At 37.5% G+C, this 18,953-nt stretch overlaps 1 protein-coding gene across 1 annotated transcript in view; it reads left to right on the forward strand.

Annotated features, from left to right (window-relative positions):
• Nucleotides 1-18,953, forward strand: part of megf6 (multiple EGF like domains 6) — a 340,497-nt gene that overhangs the window by 202,927 nt on the left and 118,617 nt on the right. The window contains exons 7-8 of the mRNA XM_028794622.2: nt 17,997-18,122; nt 18,240-18,365. Of these exons, the coding sequence (XP_028650455.1) occupies nt 17,997-18,122; nt 18,240-18,365 (252 nt within the window). The remainder of the gene's footprint in view (nt 1-17,996; nt 18,123-18,239; nt 18,366-18,953) is intronic.

Raw genomic sequence — 18,953 nt, forward strand, 5'->3', positions numbered from 1 at the left:
ATATTCTGTGCAGCACTTTTAACGTTTACATTTTAAAGCAATATCAATTCAAAACTCTATATCAAAATGAGTTAGATGGGAGCTTCCTGAGCACCAATGAAGAAATGATTCCCATTTTAATTTTTTAATCTGATTTTTATAAAATAAGATTGTAGGGTGCTGGAGTCTATCTTAGGAGCACTGGACATAAGGCAATAACCTATTTTGCGTAGGCCACCAGCCTATATTCTAATAATTGCTTTATATGCTTTAGCCATCATTTACAGTAGATTTCAAACAAGTTAACACTTTCTGTTTCTATATATTTCTAATTAAAGTTTTATTAAATTTACTATTATAGTAATTAAGGGTTTTGTACACAGAAAAGGGTGGTTCAGGCAGAAGCAGGGTCCAGTATGATCACAGGTCAGGGGTACAGCCAGTGTAACAACACATACTTTCACACTAGTGAAAAAAGAACTGCACTACCAAGGGACATTTAATCTCTTATACTGTAACTAGGAGGCACAGAAAATTGATGGCACAGTTGATCCGAGTAAGGTGAGGTAACACACATCCTGAGAAAACTGTAAAGTACGGGTGTGAATTAAAGGTGTTTTAAACATTTAGCAGATTTAAGGTTGAAAAATACCTAAACCAAATTCCCTCCTACCTTTATCCCCAATCACAATGCACTTTACAGAGGAAACAAAATTTCAGCATAGCCTCCTTGTCAAATCGAGGGTCAATTCTATAAATCAGATTTGCACAACTAAATTAAATCAAGTGCAACAAAGCGGCCTCAGACAGAGCAAAGTAAAATGTGTTTTGGAACCCTTCTTCATTTGTCCTCCTCATTTTGCTCTAATGATAATCCCAACTTAGTAATACACTAAGTGTTCCCAAACTGGCATTTGCACCTTTCATAACACAGAGAAGGAATCAGCAATGAGGTAATAGCCAAGCAGCGAGCAAGCAAAATACAGAAAAAGTGTTCTTTAGTGAGACAGAGATACTGGAGCATGTAATATGACTATTCAGACTAAGAAAAGGAATGTCATAACTTTCTCAATTTCTGGGCCCACTATAGTGAGTACAATAGACAATGTGTATTATCATTTAAAACAGTTCTCAGTGAGTACAGGCTGCTTTGACCATTATAAGCATTGACGGTGTTACTTGCAGCTGTTTACGGGGGCATTGGTGTGCTTGTGGTGAGCAGAGCAATACGTTGTTATATATTTTTCCATTGTAACTGAAAATTATGTGAATTTTTTTGGCTCTTACAATTTTTTCTATTTTGTCCTACTGAAGCAGCAACCTTTTAAATTGTGTTATTGTTTTTTGTGTTGTTTTAGTGTTTTAGATTTTTTTTATAAAGTAATTTGAATTTACACTTTCATATTCTATACACTGTTGTTTTAAATACATTGTAGTGGCTTGAAAAAATTGTTTGTGAATTCTGACCACAGACTTGTTGTTGCTACTCTTAGGATCCAGCTTAGGTCCAGTAGGTTACCATCTACTAGGAAAATTAGCCTGGACTTGGCCAGACTCCAAGACTAGGCTGTTTCTAAATGAGTTTGCACGTAGTTCATGTGAGGAACTTTCAGATTTGGATGCGACTGCCTATCCTAATATGATGTGGGAGACCTTCCGTGATAAGACCCTGAAGGTTGCTGAGGGTTGTTTTGGTGTTACCTGTGTTCCCAGAAGGAGGTGTTTCATCTTGCAGGGCACCCTGGATATCATCGAGAGGAGTCGCAGCGCATGGCTCGATGGCAACTCTGGTCTGTACCGAGAACTGAGAAGGATGGCTGCGAGGGCTCTGAGGGCAGATAAAGAGGCGTTTGTTAGAGGAATCTATGAGCAAGTGACACACCGTCTGTGGTCTAGCGACCCACGTCCTGCTTACAGAGGAATCGAAGCATTACACACATCCGAATCTGTTCCTCGGAGAGTCGCAGTCAGGGTGGCTGATGGAACAGTCCTTACGGATGACACTGCAGTTGTGACCTGCTGTGCTGGCTACTTTGAGCAGTTGTTCAAAGCTGATCCTCCGGCTAGGACGTTGGATATCTCTGGGTCCACGGTTCTTGAGGCTGATCCTCCAATTAGCTGTGAACCACCCAATCTCACTGAGATTGCACAGGTGGTGAACCAGCTGAGGGGAGGAAAGGCTGCAGGGATCTGTGGCATCCGGAGTGAACGTCTACAGGCTGGTGGTAAGGTTGTCCTCCTGGCATTGAAAGCAATCTTTGCTTCCATTTGGGAGACTGGCATCATCCCAACTGACTGGAAAACGGGACTTGTCATTCCTATCTGGAAAGGAAAGGGTGATCGCCTGGATTGCGGCAACTACAGGCGGATAACACTGCTCTCGGTGCCAGGTAAGGTCCTTGCCAGGGTCGTCTTCAATAGGATCTGTGATCACTTGCTCACCTACCAGTGACCGGAACAGTCTGGTTTTACGCCTAAGAAGTCTACCATCGACCGCATCCTGGCACTAAGGGTTCTCATGGAGCACAAACGCGAATATCGGCAGAGTTTCTTTGCAGCCTTTGTTGATTTTCATAAGGCATTCGACTCAGTTGATCGAGCTGCCCTGTGGGACATCCTGAGGGCTGGATATCATGGCCGACCTGTACACTGGTACTGTGAGTGCTGTGCAGAGTGGAGGAAGAACCTCTGTGTTTTTCACAGTTGATTCTGGGGTTCTTCAGGGGTGTGTTCTTGCTCCTACTCTGTTCAATGCTTCTATGGACTGGCTGTTGGGCAAGGTCGTGGGGTCCAGCGGCTGTGGGGCATCTGTTGGTGAAGAAAGATTCACGGATCTTGACTTTGACGATGCTGTGATTTCCACGGAGTCAATTGAGGCTCTGATCGGGGTGCTCGAGAGACTGAGCGAGGAGTCTGAGTGTCTGGGCTTGCGAGAGTCCTGGATAAAAACCAAGATCCAGGCCTTTAATGACCACTTGGGCATAGCCATCAGCAGTGTGTCTGTCTGTGGAGGGAGTGTCGACTTTGTCGAGATGTTTACTTACCTTGGCAGTGACATTCATATTTCTGGTGACTCTTCCTATGAAGTCAGTAGACAGATTGGGAGAGCATGGGGGGTCATGAAGTTGCTGGAAAGGGGTGTGTGGCACTCTATCTATGCAAAAGGACGAATGTCCAAGTCTTTAGAGTCCTGGTGCTTCCTGTCTTGCTATATGGTTGCGAGACATGGACGCTATCCAGTGACCTGAGATGAAGACTGGACTCCTGTGTCTCTCCGGAAAATCCTTAGGTACTGTTGGTTTGACTTTGTTTCGAATGAGGCACATTACCTACATTGTGAGGGAGCATCAGTTACGGCACTGCGGCCATGTGGCGCATTTCCCTGAGGGTGATCCAGCTCGTAAGATCCTCATTGTTGGGGACCCAAGTGGCTGGACCAGGCCAAGAAGTCACCCACCTAACGCCTGGCTGCAGCAGATAGAGGGTCATTTCCGGAGGGTGGGACTGGACCGTGTATCTGCCTGGGGGGGTTGCAAACTGGGATCCCGAGTTGTTTCGTTGTGTAGTGGGTGTGGCAATGCATTGTACCAGTGCATGCTCCCCAACTTGACTTGACTTGTAGTGGCTTGAAGGAGTGTACCTACATTTCAGAATATGTAGAATCCCTTATAAAAGGCGTGATCAATATTTGTAAGTGTAGTCTTTCCCTACACTGGTCACATACTTTTTGGCATTTGTTGTTACACAGTGCACAGTGAGAAGCAGTAAGAATGGGAAAAACAGGCAGGCAATTTAATAGCAAACAGCAGAACCGCATGTTACACATCTGAAACCCCAGTTTCCCAATGTTTAAGTATCAGTCACCTACATAGTCATAAAACATGTAATAAATTGTGAAGCCTTTGTGCCATTGTAGCAAACATTCTAGAGGTGCAGTGTGATCCATGTGACCTTCCAGTGCTTAGAAAATTTTGAATTTGCTTATTTTGAGTTACTGCAATTTGACATTAATAAGTTCAGATTTGTGTGTAAGCATTTACATAGTTCTGATTCCTTATATAAAACGTTTAGCAAAGTTCTTGGATTTTAACATCCCTATTACTAACATGTAGTTACATGATGCTGGATTTGTGTGTGTCTAGGCAGGCTTAATGTTTCGATTCAATTCAATCCAATTTGTTAAGATGCTTGAGTCTATTCAGCTTGGCATTTACCCACCTAGCACATCTCATAAATCAACATATGTAAAATAGCAACGTACTGTATCTTCTTTCAGGAAATTTTTAACAGTCTAGACATAACACTATCTAATTTCTCTGGCTTGGTTGTTTTTGAATGAGCCAATATTGGATCCCCATTCTAAGAACTACTGATGTAAGGTTCAACCAAACTGGGAAAAAGGTGGACATGCTAACCTGTAAAACAGTTTCTATAAACTTGGACCAAATTAGCATGAGGTTACTCAATTCCTCTATAGTTTTAAGTTGTTTTTTTTTTCTAAACAAAACATATCAAATAGATTAACAGTATCATGGAAAATGAAAGTAGAAGCAGAGCAAATATTAAACAGGAAAAAATAATTACACACTTTTATTAATTCTGTGGTTTTACATAGCACAGCCTAACTAATAACAAATGACTGCACCAAACTCCTCTCAAACAAACAAACAAAAAATGGGAGTACTTTATAGATTTAGGTGTGTTGAATCCATTTTGCAATTGGAATTTCTCTACCCTAAACCATTTTCATGTGATATTAGATTCAGTGAACAAATGCTGTTTTGCAAAATAATGCTGATTTTTTATTATTATTATTTTTTTAAGTATATTTTGCACTGAAAAATATTAGTTAAGGGGGAAACAATCCAAAATTGAGTATTTGATACACATTTTTTGCTCTCAATTGTTTTTTTTTCTTTCTTCATATTTCTTGAAAATAGCTAGGAATTTATATTTAACTAGTCATTTAGCCCGATACAATAACGGGCGCTAGAAGAGTAGTGCATAAACATTAGTAGGAACAGTCTATATTAAATGGCAAGGGACTTTGACCTCATTCTTTTTGTTGGTCGTATTTTTCTTTCTTTCAGCCTTTCTTTTGTTGATGTATACTTGCTGAGCTGACCGTTCTTCGTGGGCTGCCGCCGTGTATTGTGTGTCTTTAATTTTCTGTGACAGTAATACTGTCTTGTACGGCTCTATTCAATAAGGGCGCGCACAAAAAAGGCGAGCTTCAAAAGGGCGACCTCAATTGAGTCGCCCTTTTGAGGCTCACCTTTTTGTGCGCACCCTTATTGAAGGATGCCTGTGTGCGCCCTTATTGAAGGATACCGTCTTGTACGTCCGCTGGCTTGTACGTCCGTAATATACCTTTAATTTTCTCTGGTGGTAATACAGGCGTGCGCGTCGGTAATATGCCTTTAATCTCCTCTGACAGTAATACTGGCTTGTATGTGGCTGTAATATGCGTCACTGTATTGTGCACCTTTAATTTCCTCTAGCAGTAATACTGGTTTGTATTTCCGTAAAACGCCTCTAACTTTCTCTGACAGTAATATCGCGCATCGCACCGTGCCCCGCGCATGTGCACTTCACCAGAAGACACCCACACACGGACATCTGGACGTACACAGGGATTTTATATATATAGATACTTTAGAAGGATGCCTTTTTATTGTCCAGAAGAGATTATTTTTTTGGGTTTAAATGTTTTTTACAGTCATACATAAGGTCGGGCTAATCGATCCATTGTCTTGACCATTTAACAGGTAACCAAATGGTAAAAGAATATTAAAGCAAGTGGAGGGAAATCCTACTAGTGAACTAAACTCTGCCTTTAACTAAAAAAACAAACAATAAGTGACTACTTTTTGTAAGTAATAATTATGTTTAAAGCAGTTATATGTGTAATTTATATTTTTTTCAAGTCTGAATAATGCATTTTAAAAATATTTAGTTTTTATCTTTAAAATAGTTTTTTTATTCCATTTTAAAACTTCCTCTCTTGAAAGCTGGTTGTGACAGAGTAATTCCACTGCCAGATTTGGATTCAGCACACTCAAATCTATAAAGAACTCCTAAATGTTTTGCTGGGACCAAAAAATTATTTTCTTTTGACTTATGCATTCATCTAGTCTTCACCGTGTCCTTAAATGAGATGAATCTAACCTCAGAAAACAAATAATACAGTTAATGCAAACTTTCCAACACCTCTGGCCAAATTGAATACTGTGCTGACATTTGAAGTAAAAAAAGATGCTAAATTAAAATTTTCCTTAAACTAAAAGAATACCATTTTTAATGAAATCATTAATGTACAGTTATGGTTTATTTGACAAACTGTAAAATATAAAAAAATGAGAGAAAATATGGTATTTGCAAATGTTTAGGCACCCTTTTGATTGCAAAGTCAAAAGTTGTCATTTGGAATTGTCAGCTGACAACAGTTCCAGAGCCTAATAAATTCTTCAACTCTGTATCATCGACTCCAACACTCAACAGCCATGGGCTCTGAAGATTAAACTGATTAATGCCTACAATGTTTGGGAATGCTATTAAAATATATCAAAGCTCTTCCATCTAGCAATCTCCAGTCTCATTAATAAATGGTAGTTAAGGAGAACTGTGGAGGTTAAGACAAGATCTGGAAGATCAAGAAAACCAACAGATAGAACAGCTTCTATTCAAGAAGGAGAAGCCTAACCTCCATGTGCACACTTAGGGATCTGCAGACACGTTTAGTTGAGAAAGGAATGGTTTTCTCCACTGTGCAGCGTCACTTACACGGACATGGCCTTAATGGAACAGCCATTAGCAGGAAGCCTTAGCTGTAATCTCACCACATAAAACAACATCTCAAGTATGCAAAACAACATCTGCATAAGACTTACTCATTTTGGAATCAAGTGCTGTGGACAAATGAAGTTAAAACAAAATTCTTTGGCCACAACCAAAAAAGGTTAGTTTGGAGAAAACAAGGGGCAGCATTTGAAGAAAAGAACACCTTGCCTCTTTTAAGTGCTGGGGAGAATCTCGTATATTTTGGGGTTATGTGCCAACTAGTGGCACAAGAAACATGCAAGTACAGGGAAGAATGGATAGCACTAAAATCAACAAATCCTTGAATAGCTGTTGGGAAACTGATGCTGAAAAAGGATGGCTTCTACAACAAGACAACGGTCCAAAGCACACATCAAATCCACTATGAAGTACCTCAGGAAACATAAAATGATGGTTTTGCAAACGACCTCTCAGTTCTCATATTTGAAAATCATTGAAAATCTGTGGGCAGATCTTAGACTTGCTAAGCACACAAGACAGCCCAAGAATATCTCAGAGATGGATGTGATCTGCAAGGAGGAATGGGGGAAAAATTCCGAAACAAACATTCAAAGACTCATAGCTGGCTACAAAAAAAAGTTTGCAAGTTGAACTTTTTGCAATAGCGGGTTTTACTAAGTACTTACTTAGTTGGGTTCCCAAACTTTTGCAAATGCCATGTTTACTTGTATTTTTAAAGTTTTTTTTTCTTTTAGTTAATCAAACAAATTTTAACTGTTAATTAACATTGTCAAAAAATTCCATTGTTTTAGTGTGTTTGCAGTTAAAATTGCATTTACTATATTTACTTCTAACATCTGAAAAATATGTAATTTGGCAAGGGTTGTCCAAACCTTTGCATTTAAGAGATTTTACTGGGTTATGTTTATTTGACTTAGAAAGCTATCCAGATTCCATACAAGAAAAGTAAGATACCCCATGATTCTGTAGGTTGTAAAACCACCGTAACAGCATACTATTCAGTTTTGGAGTTTCAGTCTTTTACCTCATACTGATGGAATTTCATCCTACTCCTATTAACAGTACTTCAGGTCAACGATAAGTGAAAAACATTGATTATTTACAGCTCTCTCAATATCACACCACAACATCTCAATGAAACTGAAGTCTATACATATGCTAAAACCCTCATTCATTTCTTTCTCAAGTATTAAGTTGTAGTTCTAATGTGGCTAGAAGTATTGTCCTGTACAGTTCACAACATCCAAGCTTAAACTGCTTTAAGGTGAAAGTAAATCCATTTTTGTAGTTAGACCTTGTGGTGCATGATCATAGTGGATTCTCTGGAAGACATTAGTTGCATTTCCTAAAAGGTTGGCTGGACTGTATGCATGGAATAAAAAAAGACAGGTTTAGCAGTATATACTACATATACTGATTATTTTTTAAGGTAGGAAAGAAAAAAGTTTCAATATAAAGTTATTTTACTCCTCAATCATGGTGCCAGAGAGTGGTCAAATGTTGCATGTTGATCAGCACATGCAAGTAAGAATTTCTCTGTATCCTGTACATGTGACTATAACGAAATTCTAACCCATATGCTGTATGGTATTACAGTATACACAGTATCTTTACAAATACAGAATCAAATTCTATAGATATGATTTATTTTGTACTTTATGTAAAGTAGCACTATACATAATTCTGCCATTGTAAACTGCTCAGAAAAATTAAAGGAACACTTTGAAAACACATCAGATCTCAATGGGAAAAAAAAATCCTGCTGGATATCTATACTGATATGGACTGGGTAATGTGTTAGGAACGAAAGGATGCCACATCACTTGATGGAAATGAAAATTATCAACCTACAGAGTGCCGAATTCAAAGCCACCCTGAAAATCAAACTGAAAAAATGATGCGGTAGGCCAGTCTATTTTGCCGAAATTTCAATGCCAACACAAAATCATACTCAGTCATTTATATGGCCTCCACGTGCTTGTAGGCATGCCTGACAACATCGGGGCATGCTCCTAATGAGACGACAGATGGTGTTCTGGGGGATCTCCTCCCAGATCTGGACCAGGGTATCACTGAGCTCCTGGACAGTCTGAGGTGCAACCTGGTGGCATGGGATGGACCAAAACATAATCTCCCAGAGGTGTTCTATTGGATTTAGGTCAGGCAAGCGTGGAGGCCAGTCAGGGGTATCAATTCCTTCAGGAAATGCCTGCATACTTTCGCCACATGAGGCTGGCCATTGCCGTGTACCAGGAGGCAACCAGGACCTACTGCACCAGCATAGGGTCTGACAATGGGTCCCTCCACGGATATGCTTCTCCAGACCATCACCTACTGTCTACCACACTACGTGTTAACATATTCCATGGGTCTATGGTTCTCTGTGTGAAGAAAAACTTCCTAATGTTTCTGCAGAATTTATTTTTTAACAAGTTTCTAACTGTGTCTCTGTGCTCTTGTTGAACTTAATTTAAAGTAACTGTTCTGATCCAATGTGCTAATTTCTTTCATAATTTTAAACACTCCAATCATGTCACTTCTTAAAGTTCATTTAAACTTTTTAAACTGAAAAGGCTCAGCTTTTCTAATCTTCTCTCATAACTCGTCCAATTCATTCCTAGCATCAGCCTTGTTACTCTTCTCTGGAATTTTCCTAGCACTTCTATGTCTTTTTGGTAGACTGGAGACCAAAACTGCACATAGCACTTCAGATGAGGCTTTACCAGTATGTTATAAAGCTTGAACATAACATCCTTTGACTCGTACTCTTCACATTGACTCCTAAATCCTTCTCATTAAGTTTACTTTCAATTCTCAGATCTCCCACTATGTAATCAAACAAAATATGTGTACTTTTTATATGCAATACTTTACATTTAATTACATTAAATTTCATCTGCCACAAATCGGCCTAGGCCTGTATGCTGTCCAATTCCTTCTATAATGATTCTGGTATTGTCTGCAAACTTAACCAGCTTGTTATTTATATTCCTATCTAAATGACTTATATTTATAAAAAAAAAAGCAGTGGGCCTGGCACTGATCCCTGTTAGACGCCACTCTTAGCATCACCAATTTCAGATAAGGTTCCTCAATCATAAGCCTCTACTTCCTGTGTTTTAGACAATTCTATTCCTATGTACACACTACATCCTGAACTCCCACTTCTTGTAATTTGATGCCCAACCTCTCATGTGGCACCTTATTAAATGCTTTCCATCCATCCATTATCCAACCCGCTATATCCCAACTACAGGGTCACGGGGGTCTGCTGGAGCCAATCCCAGCCAACACAGGGCGCAAGGCAGGAAACAAACCCCGGGCAGGGCACCAGCCCACCGCAGCAAATGCTTTATGAAAGTCATAATAAATAATATCATATGCTCCACTTTGATCATATCCTTTTGTTGATTCCTCATAGAATTCCATAATAGTAAGTAAAATATGACCTCCCTCTTCTTAACTCATGCTGATGTTCAGTAAAAATACTTTTCTTGGCATGTGTTTCTCAATATTTTCCTTAATAATTTCTTCAATTAATTTACATGTGATGCACATTAAGGTTACTGGCCTATAGTTGTTTCGATATGCCCAGTCACACTTTTTATATAATGGGATAATATTTTCCATTTTCAAATCCTTCAGAATTTCCCCAGTGTGCAGTGACTTCCTAAAAACATAAGTCAAGGGTTTATATATGTACTTGCTAACCTCCTTAAGAACTTGAGGGTAAATATTATCTGGTCTTGGTTATTTGTTGGATTTAGTCTAAGCTCTACTTCTCCCTCTACATTTTCCAAATCACTCAGTACCTCCTTAGTAGGCCCCTTTACCACTCGAAGTTTATCCACATCGTCACGTGTGATGACTTCGTTTACTGTGTGAATTTTAATTGCCCTTTACTATTCCCGATGCAGTTCACCACCTCCTTGACTGTGCTTTACCATGAGAATACTGAAAGAATCTGTTTAGGTCATCTTTCGCCTTATCTGCAACATTCCACTGCTCTCAATCTCCCTACAATTCGCACTGAAGTTATCTGTCATATACACCTTAACCGCCTTTTGTTCCATTGCATCTTCTTTTTCAACTCTTTATTGACCCACTTTGGAGCTTTTCTAGTTTCTTGCTAATCCAAAATTGTGCCATCTACCTGTCCTGTATCATATGTAAAATATTTTTCAACCTGTTCCACTGCTTCTCAACTGTTTCTACATTTAAAAGTTTATCCCAGTTTATCCACTTTAAACTTTTCCATATCTGCTCAAAATGTATCTTATTAAAGTTAAACTTGACATTTGTATTTTTTTTTTGTTATACAACATTGAGTCACAATTCATTTAATTTGGCTTTGTGCTAATAGTGAAATAAAGGCAATTACAGTTTTTTTGTCCTTCTCCCCTTTATGTTCATCTGGGAGTACAACAAACACAGCTGTTAATGGGTTAGGAGTGATTGTAACACAAAGGCTGTCTGATAGACATTTAAAAATTTTTGTCCAGAATGATGTTAATTTGGTACATGCTCAAAACATATGGCTTAGTGAGGCTAGAGCTCGATTGCAACGTTTGCAGGTTGGATCTTGCCTTGGAAACATTTTTGACAATTTTAAATGAGATATGAGTTTGTTTAGCAAAGTTTCTAATTTGAAGGTTTCGGAAAAATTGTATTGATGGGAAAGTAAATTTAGAGTGTAATTATTCATAGGATGCAAAGACATTATTTATATACAAATCTCTAAATGATTTAATCCTATATGTTTTCCAAACATTAAAAACTGTGTTGAGAGGGTGGAAAAATGTGGTTATTATGTAGAGGTGCCACAGATAAAATATTTTCTAACTTGAAGTGCTTCTTACATTGCATATTCTGGGTGAATGAAGGACAATTGGGTTGTTACTATATTGATAATACCTTGTATTTACTAGTGTACAAAGCAAGGAATATAAATAAGTACTGCAGGATTTCATTTCTTCTGCAGACCAAGCTTGTGTGTGTTCATCTATTTGTTCAGTGACCAGTTTTTTATAGCTTGAATGTTTGCTGCCCAGTAATAAAAGTGAAAATTAGGAAGAGCCATGCTGCCTTCTGATTTAGGTCATTTTAGGGTTGCCCTTTGGATGCATGGATATTTTGAATTCCAAATAAATGAGGTTATGATTGAATCTAATTTCTTAAAAAAAGATTTGTTAATGTATATAAGGATGTTTAGAGATAGAAACAGAAGCTTCCGGAGGATATTCATCTTGATAGTGTTAACTCTCACTGCTAAAGTAAGATGGAGGGTAAACCATCTATGCATGTCTTGTTTAATTTTGTCCATGCAAGCAGCAAAATTTTGTTGAAAAAGATCTTTATATTTACTTGTGCTTTTAACCCCTAGATATTTAAACTGATCTGCAATGATAAAAGGGAAGGTGTCTAGTATAATGCTGTTTGCTAGAAAATTCACTGGAAAAAGCACACCGTTGTTCAAATTAATTTTGAGTCCAGATATCTTTTGAAATTCTGCTAGTTCAGTTAGGGCTCCAGGCACTGAATTTTGTGGGTCTGATATATATAGTACCATATCATTTGCATATAGAGATATTTTCTGTTCAAGTCCTTCTCTGAAAAATCCCTTTTATCTCTGATGCATTTCGAAAGTGAACAGCCAATGGCTCAATGGCGATTGCAAATAGCATTGGTGACAAGGGGCAGCCTTGTCTAATACCACATTCTAGTTTGAAGTAGTCTGAAATAATGTTGTTAATACAAACTTAAGCTTCTGAACTGGTATACAGTAGTTTGATCCATGCACATATGTTAGGGCCATTGACATTGAAGATTAGAAGCCAAATGTCTACTTTTAATAAATCTGGTTTGGTCTTATGATATTACTGAAGGGATCACTTTCTCAGTCCTTCTAGCTAGGACTTTGGAGAGTATCTTAACATCATTATTCAGAAGTCAGATTGGTCTGTATGATGCACAATGTAATAAGTCCTTATTTTTCTTAGGAAAAATGGTAATTAATGCTTGGCAAAAAGTTTGAGGTGGAATTTTATTGTCTCTGGCTTCCATAAATGTTACTAATAAAAGGGGAGCTAACTTGATTAAAATTGTTTTATAAAATTCATCAGGGTAGGCGTTTTTTCACTCTGAAGTGAGTTTATAGTGTCTAGTAATTCTGATAGTGTCAGAGGTTTATCCAATTCCTCTGCACTTAGAGTATCTAGCTGTGGTATCCATAATGTATCAAAAAATGCATTAGATTGTGTCTTGTATTCTTTAAACTCAGTAGAATATAAAGACTTATAGTAGTCTCTAAATGTATACATTATATTTTTATGGCCAATGATTCTATCTCTGTTTGTGTTGGTAATTACTGATATTCCATTGCAAACTTCCTGCTTGTGGATTTATTGAGCTAAGATCTTATTAGCTTTCTCTCCATGTTCATAGTAATGATGTCGCAAATTAAAAATGAGTTGTTCTGTTTCTTTTGTTGTCAAAAGGTTGAGTTCTGATTGAAAAGCCTGTCTTTTCCTAAAAAGTGCCTCATTTGGAGGCTTGGCATGTTCTTGATCTATTCTGGTAATTTCTTGGTTTCTGATTCATTTTTTGTGGGAGAGAAATGAGACAATATGACCTCTTAAAAATGCCTTCAGAGTTTCCCAGAGTATTCCTGCAGAAACCACTAAGGATGCATTTCTCTCTAAAAAAACAATTTGCTTGGATATAAATTCTGTACAGTTCTTGTCAGCTAATGACAGGGCATTAAGATGCCAGCTGTGAGATGAGTATGTGGGGCATAGTGAGCTCCATGATCAGAGGGGCATGGTTGAAAAATAACAATAGAGTCTTATTTACAAGATTTGATCGCAGGCAAGAAATTGTTATCTATAAAGAAATAATCAATTCATGAGTAACAATGATGTACTGGTGAGAAGAATGAATACGCTGTTAATTATGTATTTCTAAATCTCCATGGGTCTGATAAGTTATGATCAATTAAAAACTGTGTGATTATTTTTGCAGTGTTAGATGTTGTCACCCCTGTAGCTGAAGACCTATCCAGGTCTGGATTTAAAACACAATTAAAGTCTCCAGACATTAAAATTTTGTGAGTGTTCAAGTTAGAAATTGATGCAAATACATTTTGCATCATCATCCTCATTGGGTGTGTAGATGATATTTATCAAAATCACTTTACAATTAAATAAATTACCCATCACCATCACATATCGCCCTTCAGGATCAGATACTACATCTGATACTGCAAATGAAATTGTTCTATTAATTAAGATTCCCACACCTCTAGTTTTCTTTGCAAAACTGGAATGGAATATTTGTCCGGTCCAGTCTCTTTGCAACCAAAGCTGATCCTTACTGATTAAGTAAATCTCCTGTAAAAATACTATCTTGGCGTTTAGACCTGTAAGCTGAGAGAATGCTTTCTTCCTCTTTAATTCATGATTAAGACCTTTGACATTCCAGCTCACAAAGTTCACTATTTGGTAATAGAGACATTGGTGCTGAACTTTTGTTATCATTTTATAATCTTATATTAAGGTTGTACATTATTGCAATTGATGGCTTTAACCTTAGTTTCCAATATTTCCAGGAGTTATGTCTATAAAGCTTATTGTTGTGTTGGCAGTTACAATTGTGGGGATGAAAAGGATAGATTAGAAATAGCTTGTTCTGTTTCTCTCCTCCCCCAGGCCCTCCCAGCCCCCCATTTTGCCTCCCCAAGTGAGGCTAGCCCACACTTCACAAAGTCCCAGTCCTCTGACATGCCTACAGACAGAGCACATCCAGAACAAAACAACCCACCAAGCAGCATTGTAGAAGGAATAGAGATATCCTTTGGCAATACAGTCCACATACTATAAACCTAGATTACAACCTTGAGCAGGTTTGAAAGAATAAACCCAGGGTATGATGTTTAACAGTACCCATGGAGATGCAGATAACGTATGATAGTACATTCCCAATACAATATCCCGAGGATGTGATATTAAACATTCCTGTTTTTTATGGGGATGTATACATATATATATATAAAGTATGCATATACACATACATACATGCATTTATATGTAAATATATATATTTAAATATGTATATGCACATATATCTAAATATATATATATATCTATATATATACTGTATATATATGCGCACACACACACACACATACATATACAAATAGAATTATAATTGTAATTATAATGTTAAAGTAGCAGAGAAGGAAATAAAATGTATAATTACAGCAAAAGTCTCACTGCAATTAGGCCAAATTGCATGTACATTCTTCTTTGTCTTGCCAGAACACGATGTGACTCTCAGTCGTCGGAATTCATTTTTTTATCTCTTTTTCTGCTTTATCCAGAGAACTAAAAATGTAGAATTTGCCTTGAATATCCACTCTTAATTTAGCAGGATACAAGAGGCTGTACCTAAATTCGGTTTTGTGTAAGCTCTGTTTAATGCTGTAAAATGTGGCACATTTAGCAGCTGTTGAAGGTGAAAAATCAGGAAAAATGCAAATGCAGTTATTTTCAAATATTATCTCTTGTTTCATTCTGAGAAGTGACATCAGATTCATTTTAGATTGTAATTCATTGAAACGTACAATGAGGCCTCTAGGTTTTGAGGTGTTCAATCCACGTATGTGATAAGCTGCTGATATCCTGGTGTATGATTTAAATCCTTCTCCAGTTATTTGAGAGAATTGATCAGCGATGATTTCCACTAAGTTTGGGCTTTCTCGATTTTCTGGGAGACCTTCAATTCTGATATTATTTCTTCTATATCCATCTTCCAGCACAGATAGCCTGTCTCCAAGCACTTTGCATGCGGATCTGGTAACCATTGCTTTTTCGTCACCAGTGGAAGCCAGTTGTCCAAGTATTTCATGACGAGTTGTGAACGTTTGCTTAACGTCTTCAAGTTGAGCATCAAGTGCTCTAAGTTTATTTTCAAAACTACTCACAATTTCCTGTATTTTTTCCTCAATTTTTTCTAGCATATCTTTAAGGTTGCCTCAAAGCGATTACTTACTTGTTTCTCCAAGTCTTTAATATCCTGAAACAGCTTCACATTTGTCATGTTTATATCCTTTATATCTTTCTTTATATCATTTGTGATCTTCTTTATATTACACTTTATCTCTGTTATGCCCTCCTCGAGTGTGGTAGTTATTGCGGTATTTTATTACGGTGATCATCGAAGCAAATGTTACCTTCAGCTCAGACTGCTCATTTTGGTCTTCTCCGAGCTCCACAGGTTGAGTAGCAAGCCCAGTCGGAGTCGATGGTGCTGGATCACGGTGGGTAATTGAAAGAGCAGAAAATAATGCCTTTTTCAGTTTCAATGAACCTTCTGGAATCAATGACGAGATCTCCTGGCCTATCTTATTTGCGCTTTCTCTCCCACTCTCACTCTCAGCTGAAGGTGACGCTGCAGTGTCAGCTCCTGGGAGATTCATTCTTTCACCTATCTGTTCCAGGTCAGTCTCTGCCAGGCCGTATCTTGAACTTGAGGCCTGTTTAGACTTAGATGAAGCTTTAGCTGTCTTTTTCGTTTCTTTCTGAGCCTTTTTTCTGCCAGCCATGCTTATATATACTTGTATATGCTAATCAAAGTCACTTGGGGTAGGTAAATACAGGATATCTTGGGATGAAAAAAAGGTAAAATAACACAGCTGCTAATGGAGTTCCATCTCAGACGTCCATCTCCCAGTTTGATTTTTTGCATTTGCACTCTGCCAAAAATCTGAGAATTCTAGTATATTATGGTCACTTGACCATAGTGGTTTAGTCACCTTTATACCCTGAATTCTATCCCAGTTATTACAAAATGCTAAATCTAGACAGGCTTTCCCACTGCGATGGTGTTGAAAACAGGCACTCATGTTTAAAAATTCCTGCTCTTGTTATCTGCTATTTGCAAGGTTAGCCCAGTTAATACTGAGGTACTGTAGTTAAAGTCCCCCGTGACTGTAGTATTCCCCTGTAAACTAGCCTTTTTAATATTATTAAGAATATGTGCTTTGAAATTACTGTCTGCATTGGCGGTGTCTATAGCACGCTTCTAAAGTCAGTTCTCTTTCCATAATGCTTTCCAGATGAATCCAGATTTCCTCACTAAGATGTGGCTTATCATCCAACTGAAGAAGGCATGCATTTAAATTCTGTTTTACATATAGGGCAAATGCCCCCCCCCCCCCCCCCCCCCCCTTAATTTCAGTTCTGTGTATCCTTCCTAAAATATATGTAACCATTTATAATATGCTCATCCCCATCTTTGTTACTTAGCCTGGTTTCTGTTATGATAATATAATATAATATAATATAATATAATATAATATAATATAATATAATATAATATAATATAATATAATTTGCTCATCTACAATACATTCAACTCCAATTCATTTGTATTATTTTTGATACTTCTAGCATTACGGTAAGATATTTTTAATGTGTTAACTTATTTTACTTTGCAGTTAAATTTTGGGTTCACATTTATGTTACTATGTATTTTTATTTGTTACTCTCATTTACAGTCCTAACATCTTGCCCCCCCCCCCCATACTCTAGTTTGAACAATTCTCGACTAACCTACTCATACTAATCCCCAACACATCGGTGCCCCTCCAGTTCAAATGCACCCATCACAATGGAACAGGTCCCATCTGTGCCAAAGGGAGTTTCACACCAAGATATGAGCGATATGTTGAAATTAAATTCCCTTTCAAACTATGGAGAACAGCTAACTCCTTATAAGTGATATGGAATGATTGATCCATGCCCTGTAAAAATACCAGCAATTGCGTCCACTATGTCAGTAATCACAACAACGGCTATAAAATAATTAACAAATTTTTGTGCTTTGCTTTTGAGCTTGCTGCAATAGATTGACTGGCATGTGTTAGGAGATCTGTCAATGTTTGGTTCAGATGTACACTGAGTGCTGTTTTATTCTTCTATTTCCTAATGTCTAATTCCAAACATTCATCACTATTATTTCACTGGACTTCATTCTTGATTTAACTTCACATTGTCTCCCTCTTCGCTTTCCTTTCTTATAAACAAATTCTGATCAAGCAATTTTAAGATTTTTGTTGTTTTCTTACAAGCCATTCAAAAAAAAATGTCTGCCTTTAAAATGTACAAGTATAGCATAAACAACAAAACAAAAAGTGTTATCTCTTTCTTTTTAATTAGCTGTCAGCTCTTGTTCTGTAAACAATGGTGGCTGTGAGCACAGATGTGTTGAAGTTGGCGATGATCAATTCAAGTGCCTATGTCTGGCAAACTATCAGCTCAAAAGAGACGGGAAACATTGCAAATGTGAGTATAGTGAAGATTTCTGAACGCTATCAAAAATGCCACAAATATTCTTGCTGACACATTGCTTTATATGACTTTTATTTCTAAATATTTGTCTTTTTATACTTCACTTGGCAGTAAAAGACCTCTGCAGTGATAGAAATGGAGGTTGTGCTCATATCTGTAAAAATGAAGAAGCTGGAACAGTGAGTTGTGAATGTAGACATGGATATCGTCTCTCTGCTGATAGGAGAAATTGTGAAGGTATGACACTTAATAATTCAGTGTGAGATGGTGCATATTCTATGTATGTTAAATAAGCTGTCTGTATGGTAAGGAGGGGTTCACACTTCACTAGTGAAAATGGGTACGGTGGGCAGTTGTTAGGTTGATTTACTTTTGGAGATTATTCCAACTCATTTAATTAAATGATTGCTGTTCTATTGAAAAGATGTGTTTCTTCTCATTATACACAATGCCATGATCATTAAATTATTTATGAAGACGCAAAAAGCTAATATATATACAGGGTGTCCATAAAGTCTGTGTGCAATTTAAAATAGTTATAATGTTGTAAGTATATGTGATAAAAAGAATCTGTAAAAAGGATTACAAAGAAGAAACACTTACATTTTTTATTGTTCTTGTTAATTTTCAACATGTTCACCATCATTACTAATACAAAGGGTAATACGATTCTGTAGTTCTCTGAAAACATTTTCAAGCTGATTTTCAGCAATACCAGCAATCACATCAGTTATCCTAGCTTGCAAGTCTTCTAAAGATCGAGGTTTGGTTGAATAAACATTAGTTTTAACATGTCCCCATAAAAAGAAATCCATTGGAGTCAAA

The sequence above is a fragment of the Erpetoichthys calabaricus genome, chromosome 2 (genome assembly GCF_900747795.2).
Source record: "Erpetoichthys calabaricus chromosome 2, fErpCal1.3, whole genome shotgun sequence".
Classification (NCBI taxonomy): domain Eukaryota; kingdom Metazoa; phylum Chordata; class Cladistia; order Polypteriformes; family Polypteridae; genus Erpetoichthys; species Erpetoichthys calabaricus.